Source organism: Anabrus simplex, chromosome 14 (genome assembly GCF_040414725.1).
Source record: "Anabrus simplex isolate iqAnaSimp1 chromosome 14, ASM4041472v1, whole genome shotgun sequence".
NCBI classification, from domain to species: domain Eukaryota; kingdom Metazoa; phylum Arthropoda; class Insecta; order Orthoptera; family Tettigoniidae; genus Anabrus; species Anabrus simplex.
In genome coordinates this window covers 44,971,085-44,986,120 of record NC_090278.1, presented here as the reverse complement: position 1 = coordinate 44,986,120, position 15,036 = coordinate 44,971,085, and the positions used below count along the sequence as shown (strand labels likewise).

The 15,036-nt window shown below is 38.4% G+C and overlaps 1 protein-coding gene across 2 annotated transcripts in view; it reads right to left on the bottom strand.

Annotated features, from left to right (window-relative positions):
- LOC136885264 (zinc finger protein OZF) overlaps positions 1–15,036 on the bottom strand; it is a 199,902-nt gene that overhangs the window by 65,139 nt on the left and 119,727 nt on the right. The window contains exon 1 of one of the 2 annotated variants that reach the window (XM_067157747.2): positions 5,660–5,773. The exons of the other annotated variant lie outside the window; for it this stretch is intronic. Within the exon in view, the coding sequence (XP_067013848.2) occupies positions 5,660–5,769 (110 nt within the window). The 5' untranslated portion in view covers positions 5,770–5,773. Of the gene's footprint in view, positions 1–5,659; positions 5,774–15,036 lie in introns of those variants that run through there. 2 annotated transcript variants of the gene reach the window in all.

Here is a 15,036-nt window from a genome sequence, read left to right as displayed (position 1 = left end):
CCTTCTCGCTCTCCAGCTAGACACGACCTAACAGCAGACCTGACCTTAATAAAGAAGGCGAGGGAGCTTTTACATGAACAACAGATGTTCTTCACTCACGTTTTCATTTAAATTATCGTCAACATTTTGTTTATGTGCCAGATAAATTTCTAATCTCTCTAGGATGTACATACATTTTCCTTTACTAGCATAATATATTAATTTACTCAGTATTGCTATGAATGAATATTATTGTGCATATGTTCACAAATGGCTGAATATCTAGCTTGATGTATGGTGTTCGTATGTTCTTTATGACTCACCACTATGCACAGCAATTTTCCCCTCTGCTTTTTTTGCAGCGTATTTAAATGTTCCTCATTTATTTTTATTCTTTTCTGTGGAAGAAGTCAAAGGACAGTCGTTTGGGACTCGGTTTTCTCTAATGGTCCCTGTAAACCGATATCGTTGTGAACGAAGGTGATTCGCTCATTTGAATCCAGTGAACGAATTGTTGCAGTAAATTCTATAGAACAAATATTGAACAACATCAAATAGCTGCAGCTTTACCAAATTCTGTTTTATACCGTGTATTCACAAAGGAACTTTTTTTGTGATAAACTTGTAAAGACACTAAGTGTCCAACAACTGTGATCAAACACCACAATTTGAAGCAAAATCTGATTGGCTTCCCTCTTAAGAACTGCTTAAACCCTTATCTCTCGTAGGCCAAGTCCTGTTCTGCTATAAACTACTGATGATATATTTTCTCTGTGATATTTATCAATGGTCTTAATTTCCACATTTTGTCATCTGCAGCCATAGTGATATTATCTGAAAAATGAATGAATCTCATTATGTGAAGAAAGCTATCTTGACAGGATATTGCTGACCAGCTCATTATGAACGTCAGCTGCATTCTCCCAATATCGTCTTTTCCCAAGCACTTGCACATAGCCACTTAGAAGTAAAATGGCAATTAATATTTTCATTTCTTTGGGGGTTACTTTTGGATCTTCTTCATTTTTAAAACAGGCATACTTGCTGGCTTCAGAGCACAAGAAATTCACAATTTCATCATAAAAAATCAACTGAAATATTTCTGCCGGTGTCATATTTTGAAAAGCAGAAAAATTCACACCAGGAAAGTGGACTGTTGTAGGAACTAGGTCATCTGCCATCTAGGTAGCTGGTGGATGAGCTGGTGATTTCGATCTCTTTTTGGACCATGAATGATTACACTACCCAGCATGATTTTTGCGGCAAAGCATCTGATACTTGATTTTAACTAAATAAGGTCTCCTGATTTCAGAAATGTGATTGGTTCTACTGTATCACATCTAGTTTTCGTGTTATTTGCCATTTACTGTCTGAAAATGTGTCATTGCGGCACAGTGCTGCTTTGTGATAACAGCAAATCTGCTGTTTGTGGATACCTACAAGAGGAGCTTAAAGGCTGTACTTCATGACGGAAACCTTCTAGCTCCGATTCCTGTGGCATATTCGGTTTCACTAAAAGAAAATTACAATATATCACAATGCAAACAGTTTTAGACAAAACCAAGTATCATGAGTGTAGTGACTTGAAGGTGTACTAGGACAACAAGCAGGCTACAGTAAATTCCCTTGTTATTTATGTGAATGGGTCAGCAGAGCTAGGGACAAATACTGGTCTACACCTTCCTGGCCCAAGAGACAAGTTTTGACACCTGGTGTGAAAAATGCTACAAATGCTTCATTAGTTGACCCACATAAAGTTATTTTGCCACCGCTACACATCAAACTGGGAATCATGAAGCAGTTCGTTAAGGCCTTGGACAAAAGTAGCCCCTGTTTCAACTACATTGCAAGCAAATTTCCACATTTATCTGATGCAAAAGTCAAGGAAGGCATTTTAATTCACCACAAATTAGTAAGCTTCTGAAATACAGAAACTTTGAACAGATGATGAATGCCGTGAAACTTGATGCATGGAATTGAATAAATAATGAAGTTCCTAGGAAATGTAAAGGATGAACAATACGAAACAAAAGTGAAAACGATGTTGGGTGATCTGAAAGAGTTGCATAGAATGAATCTGAAACTGCACTTCCTTCATTCTCATCTCGATCAGTTTCTGAAAAATCTTGGGGCTGAAGAAATGGGAAGGTTCCATCAGGACATCAAGGAGGCAGAAAGAAGATACCAGGGAAGGAACCAATGATGGCTGACTACTGTTGGTGTTCGAAAAGAGAAGACAAACTTGATGCAGTCAGATGCTGCGGAGCCAAGCGTTCATTCTAAGCGGACATCTAGGACTGTTAATTGTGTTTACATTTATGAATTCATAAATATACTGAATGAAAATTACATTGTTTGCTTGCAAATCATGTTTAATTGTCAAAATAAAATGCTTTCATTGGCTCAGAGTTGTCTGTTTATGTGTTTTTATGTAAATCAGTATTAGGCCTATATTACAATAAATCCTAAATATTTCATTGTAATTTTATACTCAATAATTATTCATTGTATATAATAATTCAAGACAGTATTCAACTATTTCAAAATATATAATAATTCAAAGAAATATAAATATTTTGAAAATTATCAACATTTTTCAGTACTTTTTAAATGCAGTATTCAGGTCTATCTCTTATTTCTTATTTTGAATACCTATTGCAAGAAAACGTGACGTGATATGTATCGACGGACAACAGATTTGTGTTTAGTGACCCAAAATTCGTTAAGATCACCTATAACACCTCTTGCCGCAAGAAAAAAGTTTGAAAATGCTGGGTTGTGTTATCAGACATAGATTCTCTACTGTAGGACTTCAGCTGCTGCTTGTAAGGTTCCTCGGCTAAATCTTCATCAGATAATACATTAGATTCTGTTGGTTGAATACGTATCCTCTTCTCCAAGAACATTTATAACCCCCTCCAATGTCAAGCCACTGAAATGAATTTCACACATCATTAGACGCAATACATCACCCTCTCCACTTGCATTATGACATGGATATTTTTAGAAAAATCTACTTATTCGTACAATGACACATATAAATTATTATTTGCAACTACAGTTTGAATTGTCTCTTTAGAATCATCCATAGAAGTATGGAAGAGAAAAGTACTAATAATATTATTGTTTTTACGTCCAACTAACTACCTGTATGTTTTTTAAGATGTGGAGATGCTGAAATTTTGTCCTGCAGGAGTTCTTTTATATGGCAGTAAATCTTCCAGCATGAGGCTGATGCACCGGACTGAGCCACTGAGCCACACAGACTGGTAGGGGAGAAAAGGAAGGTATGGTACCAGCGGGATAATTAGTATCTAACAGCGAACACAAAAATACTGACCAATTGCTTGTTATTTCAAGTCATGGACTGATAGATGATAATAAACCATGTGATACAAAATTGTATTGTCAAAGTTTATAAACAAAATAAAACAACTTAGACGGGCAGTCGTATTTATTCCTCTTGCATGATCTCAAATTCCAAGAAGTTGTTGCCATCAACAAACTCACTGTAGGGAGTATCATCACCTTGATAATGTGAAGCAGAGTTGCCAGTTTTAAGGTGTGAGTAACGATCAGAATGAGAAAATCTGAAGTAAGGTGCACTGGTACCGTATGGAACTGCATGGCGTTGCCTGATTAAGATATCTAGATATTTTCTCGTACTGGCTTTCCGTTGATATTTTCTGCCATTTATATAGAAAAATACATTTCGATTGATAGAACAGTCATATGAATTCGTCTACCTGATGTGTGTTCACACATCTCAGACTGTTATACAGTTTTTAATATTCTGCAAAAGGAAGTCAGCATTCACTTTAAGAATTGAATGTGCATACGTCTGCTAGGTTGCACATTTCAAGTATACAGCAAGATTATCGTTAGCTTGTAGAACTGGAATATTCAAGCAAAACTTCTTTTTTTTTGGAATTTGTTTTATCGCACCGTCACAGGTAAATCTTATAGTGACGATGGAATTGGAAAGGCCTCGGAGTGGGAAGGAAGCGGCCATGGCCTTAATTAAGGTACTGCTGTGAAAATGGGAAACCATGGAAAACAATCTTCAGGGCTGCTGATACTGGGGTTCAAACCCACTATATCCTGTTGCGCGCACCTAACCACACGGCCTACTCGCTCGGTGCAAAAGGTTTTGAAGAAGGTACATGCCACTCTAAAACATTATGAGATATGGTGCAAAAGATCCGCCCTGGAAGAAAAATTACCTCTTGTTACAGTAATGTATTCCTTATGAATTTCACAGATGGCTCCATATTGACATTAACAAATTCATAAACCTATTCATGAAAATAAATTATTTAGTTTTTATGGTGCCATAATCTGAGGCTGTTTGATGGGATGTGAGATTTTGTTCTTATTCACTTGCCCAATGCCAGCATTCTTTCTCTCCCCTCCTGGTCTCTCTTTCCTTTTCATAGACCCAGTTTTAGCAAGAGCTAATTTATTGAATTTATACATTTAAACATCAGGTTCCATATTGAGATTAAAGAAAAATTACTTTATAAGTACAAAAGATCATGGAGATTGCCTCTTCCAGTACTTTTCAACTGTCAGATTGCCTAGACTCTGTTCATCATAATGTATGTGTTCAATTCTTCAGTGAATTTTTTACTAAGTTTTGAATCAAGAAATTTTTAAACAAACCAGTACACAATTTTTATAGTATAATGTGTCCATTTATTTTAACATTTACAGAAAAGTGTTTAAGGCCTGTTTTTAACTTCTTGCTGCCATGTGATTAAATGACATTAGTTGAATCTAGCTGAAGTTGCCACAAGAGGGCTGAAACCTTTTTTAGTTTAGGTGTCACTATTTAATTGTCAAATAATAGATGTTAGGTATTGAACAGGTGGAACGTTCATATTAAATTCTTTTTATGAATTTTATCTTTGAATTCCCATTTGGAAGACAAACATCATGAAATCTGCAGTTGAACTGAAACCGATATTACATTACAGTCTATCCACTTCATGTCCATATCTAAGAACCATAGAATTGTTTAACCATCTAATCCATGCCTTTATTTGCCTTTAACAATTTTATAAAGGCTGTTAAGGGAACAATATATTGTATACACTTGCATCTTTTTTTTTAATACCTGAGCATAAGTGAATGTAGCTGATGATGTCTGCAAACCATATGAAACATACTATTAATGATTGGGTGGTTAAACAATTCTTTGATTCTTATACTACTTTACAGAGTGCTCCACTATCAAAACACATTCCCTTTTTAAGCAACGGTCCATACAGAACGTACACCGGCAAAATAAGTGTATTATTTAAAGCTGAACTGTTACTAATGTGGCTTCATTTATCGGTCTCACCCTCAACTTATATGGCCGCACAAAGTTGCACAACTGTAAAATAAAAATCCTCCTTTAGAGTCCCATATTGTACTGGTGATGATGTAAATGAACTTCTTTCGTTGTAGGAAGAGCAGCCAGCAGGGACTACACTTCATGAGAATGAGTAAGTTCACTTTTTTATTCGTACAACTGATAACATGACATACCTCCCACATCCATGCTTCACTTCTGTGTCAGTACCGGAAGAGCAGACAAGCACAAACATGAAAAGAAGAGAGGGCAAGGGCACTGTCATTTTCACACAGAGTGTGATCTCTCTTCAGGTACTAGATCAATGTGCTTCTAGTCTCTTACCATCTGTATTTGTATGTGTATGCAGTCTTCTCATATGAAGGCTGAAGATGTGTCACAATGGCCTCTCGATCAGTGTTGATGCTTGTCCTGATGACCATGACAGTCCTCATCTCCTCTTCCCACACATATTTATCATAATGGTGGTCTTCTTTGTTTTCCCATCTTTCTACAGATGACTTGACTTGTCAGTTCAGCACAACCTGCAACAAATACTGCTATATTCATGCCTAGCTTCTCATACAGAAACATATGTTCTAAAGGTGTGTATTTTGTCAGCAAAGTATAACCCAGCTCCTGATTATGAGTAAGTGGGTTCACCAAACCAGGGAGACTTGTAAGCCAAGAGCATCTCAGACGTGAGTAGTAACAGTAAAATCTGTGGTAGCTATAATTCCGTGGTATGTGTGGTCCACCTGCTTGACATTCCGTAACAGCAAAGGCTAAACCACCACCCAGAAAAATTAATTGACTGTTATTCCATCTCCCATCCTTCCATTGAAACCAACTGACTTGATTGCTCCCTGTGTCTGTAGATATTCATCCCTTCCACATAGGACAGTCAGGTTTCTTGAAAGGTCGGTATGAGATATGTCTGATCCCTTCACCTGCCTGGTACTATCATCACACAGTCAAACATATCTGACACCATAGATTCCTTAATGTAGGAAATTAAGAACAGTTGTTTCATATTGCGTCCATCTTAAATATGCACATTTTGCTTCGCACAAATTGTCGTCTGCAGATGCAAGCCATATACAACTGAAAATAGGTTTGGAATATCATCGGATTGGCAAATTGTTGAGCAGGGTATATGTAGCCCTGTTGCGAGTGCATACACACACATTATTCAGTTGCTTGCTTACAATAAAACAAACGTCACTGCCTACAGTCCGTGTTGAGCCTGGTGTGAACTATCCCAATTCAGGTGAAGACTGGTACTAGTGTAAACATTGCATTATGAACTTAGCTAGTTTTTGCATTTCATGTGCAAAGGGTATTTCCAGTTTGACCAAGCCTAAATTTTGGCATTGATTCAATAGTATACATACACAGTCAGCAGTATTGTGCCTCGTAGCAGTTATCCAAAGTGCAATTTCGGAAATGTGAACAGGGTATTGTGAGGCCAATGGTGTGACTGAGAGACCGAGGGAAGTGAACCAATGGTGATAACGCCATGTCATGATATGTGCTGTGCAGAGGAGATCAATTTCGATTGCTCAACAAGAGTTTATTTCTTGGAGGCGACTAGGGTTCATATATCTGAACAAACTGTGTGCCATCGGGTACATAGTGCCCAATTAAGGTCATTTTGAATGATGAGACATGTTCATCTATTGAACTGACATCATGATGGACTACACTTCATGAGAATGAATTGCAAATTAGATAAATAGCATAATGCATGTTTGCAGATGAAATATGGTTATCTCTTAGGCCAGATACACGATAACAGCATGTTCAAGACGTGTGTGGGCTGGGATTCTGCATGGCCATCGTGAGGGATGTTAATTGCCCAGTGGTACAACAATGATATGTTTGTACAATCCTTCAGCAATTAGTATGTTCCCTCTACGTCAATTGAAGTGAACGGGTTTCAACCATATGAATTGACCAGCTAATGCGTCGAGCATGCTTGGGACAGATTGAAAACATCTGTATTCTTATCATCCTCAACCACCACAAACATTTCCAGACATCATTAAAGTTGCCCTGGTGGAAGATGAAGCCAGTGTGCTGATCGTAAGAATGCCCATGCCGCAGCATGTCAGAGACCTGAACAAAGCCAGAGAAGGTATACATGATACCAAGGGGGAGTGCAGAAAGTACAATATTTATTTAGGAAAACAAATTGTAACCGTTTCAACATTACTGTTTATTTGCGTTATATATTGGAAGAAATAATTTGAGTTTGTAAAAGTTTACATCTCCGGGTTCTGGTATACTGTAACTTTATTATTGCATTGCATCCTTCATATTCTAGACTATATTTTGTGTACATATATTCAACCCTCTACCCTTCCAGCCTTTGATATTGGGTAGCATCGAGATTGGAAGAAAATAAAGCACAGTTCATAAATAGAAATAATGAAATGAAAAATTGTTCATGCACTTGGCACTGTTTGTGGTGATCTTCCACTAAATAAAGTAGCACTTGACATTGAAAGAAATGTATGACTGCTCTATAGTTTATCCGAGACACTGCTGTCGTCATGAAATAATACTCAACACTTTGACAAATATATAAGGTTGAAATGAAAAGCGCAGTTCGTTGTTAGGCGCACTTGACATTAAATAAAATAGTTGACTGTTTGAGAGTTTATCAAAGACAATGCTGTCGGTCACACACAAATAATTTACACACTCTTCAGAAGAAATAATACACAATATTTTTTGAATTGGATAAAGAACACAGTTTGAGTTTGGAGTGAAACACTGCCCACTGTACAATTGACTTCTGGTGTGTTCTTACTCGTCCCTGATGAACACCATCTGAACACTAAACAGCATGATACACACACATGTCCTTCCTCAAATGTTGGATCCGCTATGATAAACTGAAATATTGGTACTTCCTGATGTACAAACACCACACTAACACTTTCCACTGATTGCAGATTTCTTCATGACCTGGATAAATACACAGAGCTCTCTTTCTTCCAAAAGTAACACTCTCACTGACGTGTCTCTTTCATTTGGGTAAACCTGATACTTTCAGGCAGAGCCAAGGCCATGTTTGTTGTTCAATGAACATGGATCATTTGCTGAAGGATATAATATGGCAAGGAGGTTTGAATTGGGTTGAAATGTGGTAAGCTGTTTGGCCTAACCTGAAGAATTGGTTTTAATGGCAGAATGTTATGAAAGCTTGGAACTTGAAAGGAGGTGCAGTGAGTGTAGAATGAAATAGATGTCCGCAGGGAAGAAACATTGTAGTACAAACCAAACTGTAACATTTCAAATTGTTAGAATGTATTAATTGAAATGCAGCAAAGCTAATGCAATGAGCAGTATTTTGTAAGAAACAAGTCAGCTGCTGTACAAAGGAAGCTGAGTGGACTTGATTTATCTTATTCATAAGTTGGAAGTAATGGACAGAGAAGTAACAGGGGTGATGTCTGGTAAACCTAGGTCGGAACGAGGAAATATAATGAACTTCATATATGTATAAACCAGCATAATATCAGAATTATCTGAACTTTTATTTGGTCCATAATCAATAGGCCTAGTATTTTAATATATAGCAGACGTTACGAGTTTGCAATGGGATTTAAGTCAGGGAAGTTGTTAGTCCACTTCTACCTGTCCAGTGTCATTGGGGTGCTTGCGACCAGAAAGACTGAAATGTGTACGAGTTTGCTTCTGGTATATCTTCCAAATATCTGCCTCTGTGGTGTAGTGGTTAGAGTGATTATCTGCCACCTCTGGAGGCCCGAGTTAGATTCCCAGCTCTTGCACGAAATTTAAAAAGTGATACGAGGACTGGAATGGGGTCCACTTGTCCTCCAGAAGTCAAGTAAGTAGAAGGGGATTGATTCCAACCTCAGCCATCCTCGGATGTACTTTACTGTGGATTCCTACTTCTGCTCCAGGCAAATACTGGGATTGTACCTAACTTAAGGCTACAGCCGCTTTTTTCCCTTCCAAACTTCCCTTCACCCACAAGGCCTCTGTTCAGCACAGCAGGTGAGGCCAACTGGGGAAGGTACTGCTCCTCCTCTCCAGTTGTACCGCCGGCCAGGATACTGCTCTTGGCGCTGAATGCAAGGGAAAAACAAGACCTGGAGGGTAAACAGATTAAATAAATAAAATATCTTAAAAATAATCAAGCAGTTTAGTACAAGAAATGTGAGTCCAGTAGGAACGTAGGCTCCCAGCAAGCACGGGAGACAGTATAGGACATGCGGGCCCTGGAAGTAGGTTACGCCCACATCAACTTGATTACTTGTGCTCTTAAATTGCTATTTAAGAATAAAAAAGCAATGCTTTATAGTTAACACATCACCACACTCAATTAAGAACGAGATATAAACAAACCTACATAAATATAGCCCGGATTTACTATTTAATTTATAATCGCACGAGTTATGTCTCAGGGAAGTTCCAGGTATATTATAGCTAGGGCTTGGTACAGGAGGAAGAGTCCTATCTACAAGAAAACTTGAAAATTCTTTAAAGAATGAAGTTTATTCAATTAAATGCATGTTGAATTACATATCACCTTGGTGTAGATTTTCGTCGTCTATCAGGTGACCCGTACTCCCAGGTCGCCATGCTGAACTGGACTGGAACTTTCTGCAGGCCTCCTTCGTCACCATGGAATGGACCTGGAACACCCAGGTTGGTCCGACATGGGATCGAACTCGTACCTCTGAAGTTCGAGACGATCTTGCGGGGTAATCACTCGTTTTATTACTCACAGGAGTGTCCACAGTCCCCCGACACTTATTTGATACGAGCGTTTGATTTAATTTTGATATAATATGAAGTTTGATCTTCACTAGTCCGTTGTAGATAGAATTTAAATGTTATTTACAGATGAAGATCCGGATAGCATCAAATTAAATTAAGAAAAGAAATAAATCACAGTTCGTGAACATAAGCTTTAGAAATAACGAAACTGAACACTTCACACATTATGCACAGTTCATGGTTGCTCTCCACTGAAATATGGTCGCACTTGACATTAGAATAAATATATGACTCCTCAAGAGTTTATCCAACGGACACTGCTGTCAGTAATGCACTAATAAACTATTAACACACTTTGAGGAAATAATAACGTTGACAATCATTCTGCACAAAACAAAATTCAACAGTGTTTGAATTAAGCATCGTCCACTTCGACCCAGAATTTGAAGAAACAATAAAGTTAGCAATTGTTATACACAGTTGTAAATTCAATTCACGCATTCGGTATCGTTCACGTGTACCGGTACCCAGAGTTAATCACTTGTGACGAAGCACACGAGTAGGTAATCACTTGCATGCATGGTAGTGAAAAGTTTGAACACTTGCATGATCACTTCTACTTAATAAATGAAAGAAAATAAGCTGACTGAGTTTTAAGAAATTCCACAGTTAATAATATAATGCAGTAGTGTGTCACTTTGAAATATACAACACTCGTTGATCAGTAACTCAGTTCCACAATTGTAAAGTGGTAAGAAACTAACTTCCACATATCGGAGTTTCCATACGCGCACAGAATCTACGTCGACTGTAAAGACTTGTCGGAGTTTCTACGCGCACAAACACTAAGTTTCAATCAACTGACAGAATCTTAGTCCACAGGAAGACTTGTACAATTCGAAGATAAATTTGGGCAGTAGTTTGTCTCGACGAACAGAGCAATGGTGTAGCGTCGTGAGTCAGACTGGACTCCAGCTGTAACTGACTGACTTGGTTGGGTCGAGCTCGTGTTACATACGATTTGTGTGTCTACGTCATTTCTATAAAGTGGAATAACTGGAGAATCTCTCAATGGATTTACTTGAAACTTGTCATTAGGGATGTATACATGATTCTCTACAAAATGACGTATCCCTTGAGTTGATACGATAATTATTGCAGGAATTCTGAAAATCTCCTAGTCGAACATTCGGGAAGGTGTGACGTTTCTTCTAGAACACGCCAATCCATGCTGGGTAGCACGTGGCAGGAAAGACGGGTAGCCTATCTTGCTCCTGCCTCCACGTCACACGTACAGCTGTAACTGCCTCAAGCCGGGTCGCTTCACCGAGCGTAGACAGACAAAGCTCGCAGTAAATGTTTTGCGTAATGATTGAATATTATTTATCTTAAGAAATACGACATGTACCGCGCATTACTGGTACAATACATTCCACAAGGGGGTTACATAATCTTAGAGAAGGAAGGAGAGAATACAAATATAGGTCACCCCAAGTCTTTGGACTCGTTTTAATGTAGGTATAGCCACCATAATATATCACATCAGGACGCGTCAGTCAGTAAATACATGTTCTCCCCATATGAGGAATTCATTCCTCTAATACGCCCTGTATGTGTGTTTGGCAGAATATAAAGATCTAGTTGCCATTTTACACATAAACATTTACAAAGTTGGTGATTCAAACAAATCGCACAACGGTAACTAAAGCTGCCAGCCATTTTCCGACTACAACAGAGAAAATTTAATCTGCATAAATAAACCAAATGTCAGGGAATGGAATATACAAAATATCCGGTTCATCAAAACACGGTTTTACGGTATATTCCAAGCCTCCTTAAAACATGTGGTACGATCTACAAATTGTATTCTCGACTTGCTTACTGATCCCATTTAATATTCACCTCCATCATCTCATCTTCTCATGAAGAATTATGATTCTTGTGATGTCTGTGCATAATATTTTCTAAATTCTAAAATACTTTGCGGTTTAGTTACCGCTCAGCAGTATGTGTGGCTATTGTCGAAATATCTCAAAATTAAAAGCATTTTGCTTCGGACGAGACAGAAGGTTGAGGGAGTAGTATTAAGTGATGAAGTCTGGTGATTCGTGGTGGAGTAATGTTGACGGTATATTTAGCGTTAACCATATTGCACGTAATGGCGGTACTATGTCGAAGTCTTCACACGTTTGCCACAGAATGTCAGGAGTGCCGCCACAAGCTCACGCATCAGTGTTGATTCGAGAATCACGAATAGGAACTTAACTGTGTTTCGCTACCCATCCTACTTACGTATAGGTGTATTTCTATTCCGTAAATTGGAATTGACTTTGAAGGAATTGCAATTTTAACCAGCTGAAGAGAGAACTCAGCACGTTATCGCTAATTGCTTAAGGGAATGGTGTCAGGAAAGGGAGTACGGAACTAAATAGGCTTAACTAGAGTTGGGGACGGAGCGAGTAATACCGATGAGTAATCCGGTTGTAGCGGTAGAGCGCACCACCGATCCCCTCCGCTTACAACTGCGAGTACTCGCGGAGGACCTGAGCACAGTGTAGCGCACAACACGTACGAAAGTACCTGTATTCAATCTGTGTGTTTCGAATGTACTTATCTATTTCCTAAGCTTGTTATGTTTTGTAGATAATGTAAAGTCTGTTATATTACATTTGTGGTGTTAGTGTGATATTTAAACATATTCGTAGACAGTAGTTATATTTTTAGAACATTTAAAGGAATTTAAAGAAATTTTTACAGAACGTTGTTCCACAAATGCCACGAAAACCGTCGGATGCCTGGCAGTTTTTTGACACCACTGATAATAGGAAACACGCAAAATGCAAATTTTGTGGCCGCACAAATGCGACGGGTGGTGGCACATCAAATATAATATAATATAATATAATATAATATAATATAATATAATATAATATAATATAATATAATATAATAACTGTATTTATTGAAGCAATCTACTGATAGCTGTTTGGCATTGGGACGTGTAGTAGTATGTTGTCAGATATGTTTTGTAATCACATTTGCAAAGGACATTCCAGTCAACGTTCATTTACGTAATTACTTTTGTCATCATGTAGATGAAATTATGTCAGTGTTTTTCATTATATTCTGATAAGATTCTTTATATTCAGGTTATTCTTCTCATTAACAGTGTACCGTATCACATGAACTTACGAAATAATTGTTAATACATTACTTTTCTGTTAACTTCCAATCCCCTTCTATACAAACCCTTTCGGTAGGTATGTGCCATACATTGTTTCACTATTCGAATGATTTAACTATACGAGTTACTAACATTTATTCCACATCCTACCTCCTACTCCCTAGCAGTTACGTATATAACAATTATAGTGAATATATATGCAGTTATTTACAGTTGTTACGTTGTGAGAGAAGGGTATTAATAGGGGGATGCAATACCTTCGCAGTGCCATACCTATAACGTGTTTAAACGTCCCGCGTCAGGACATTCACTCGGTAGTTCACTCGATACTACCGGGTGATGACGTCGCAACAACTGCTCCGCTCCGTCCCCAGCACTAGGCTTAACTAGTTATTCTCTACGAGCGTCGCGAACTCTGGCGTCCGTTTAAGAAAGGAAACATACCAAATTATTATCATACGTGATACAGTTGGAGTAGAGCATGAAAATTCATTAAAGTAGGAACTAGATGTGATCGCCTGACGTGCCTACACCCTTGGTAAAGAAATCTACCCTGAAACTTAGTGACATAACCTGTATGCTAAGAGAACACGCCGCTGTCAGTACAAAGTCCAGGTCGTACAGTGCATGTTGTCTTCTTGTAGGACGTCGGTTATATCACAAGCTCTTTCAGGCAGGCATGAACGATTTGATACTTCTCTTGTTAGAATTTGAATGCTAATGACTGCTAGATTAATTTTTCATTATGATTTTACAGTGATGAATTTCCGCCAGTTGGTGAAACTTGTACGCACAGGAATGATGACACTAAGCATCAGGAATCTACAGGATGCTGTAAAAGTCCAACCATACGACGTAAAATAGAACGTTGGATCTGCCATGTTTGTGGAGAGACCTTGAAGACGGGACCACTGTGGAGGGATCATATGTCACTGCACAGTGCACAGAGTTCACCTCAAAAGGATAAGAAACCGTTTACTTGTGATGTCTGTTCTCGGACATTTACCCGCCGTACTCATCTCAGGACCCATATGACGCTACACACAGGACAGAGGCCGTTTGTTTGTACTTTATGTGGTAAGACTTACTCAAAGAAGGCGGACCTCAACAATCATATACTGGCTCATACTGGAGAGAAACCTCATAAATGTTCTATATGTAGCAATGTATTTGTGCAGAAGTCTAATTTGACTAGGCACATGCAAATTCACGCAGGGAAGAGACAATATACCTGCGAACACTGCGGCCAAGAATTTAATCATAGTTCCCTTCTCAGAAATCACAAATGTATTCCTACTTCACAAGTGAAGCCTTTTAATTGTAGCTTGTGCAGCAAGTCGTTCGGTCGGAAATCTCTTCTTAACTCACATAATTTGACTCACACGGCGGTGAGGCCGTATAAATGCACTCTGTGTGGCAAAGCGTACATCAAATTGAACGATTTAAACAACCATGCCTTGAAGCACACAGGACAAAAGCCTCATTCCTGTCTAACGTGTGGCAAAGCATTTATGCAACCGTCTGTTCGCAATAGGCATATGTTGATTCACTCTGATAAACGACGTTACTTATGTAGTAGGTGTGGTAAGGGGTTCATTCAAAGGTCGCATCTCGATGCTCACATGTCAGTCCACACGACGTAAAATGTAACTGCGTCCCAGTTTTATCTATACCTTTTGATATAATAAATTATATTATGTTCATACTAAGGGTACGAGGAATCACCTGATTTAACGTGTCCAAGTGATCGGTATTTGAATTGCTCGTAACCATACAGCTGCTG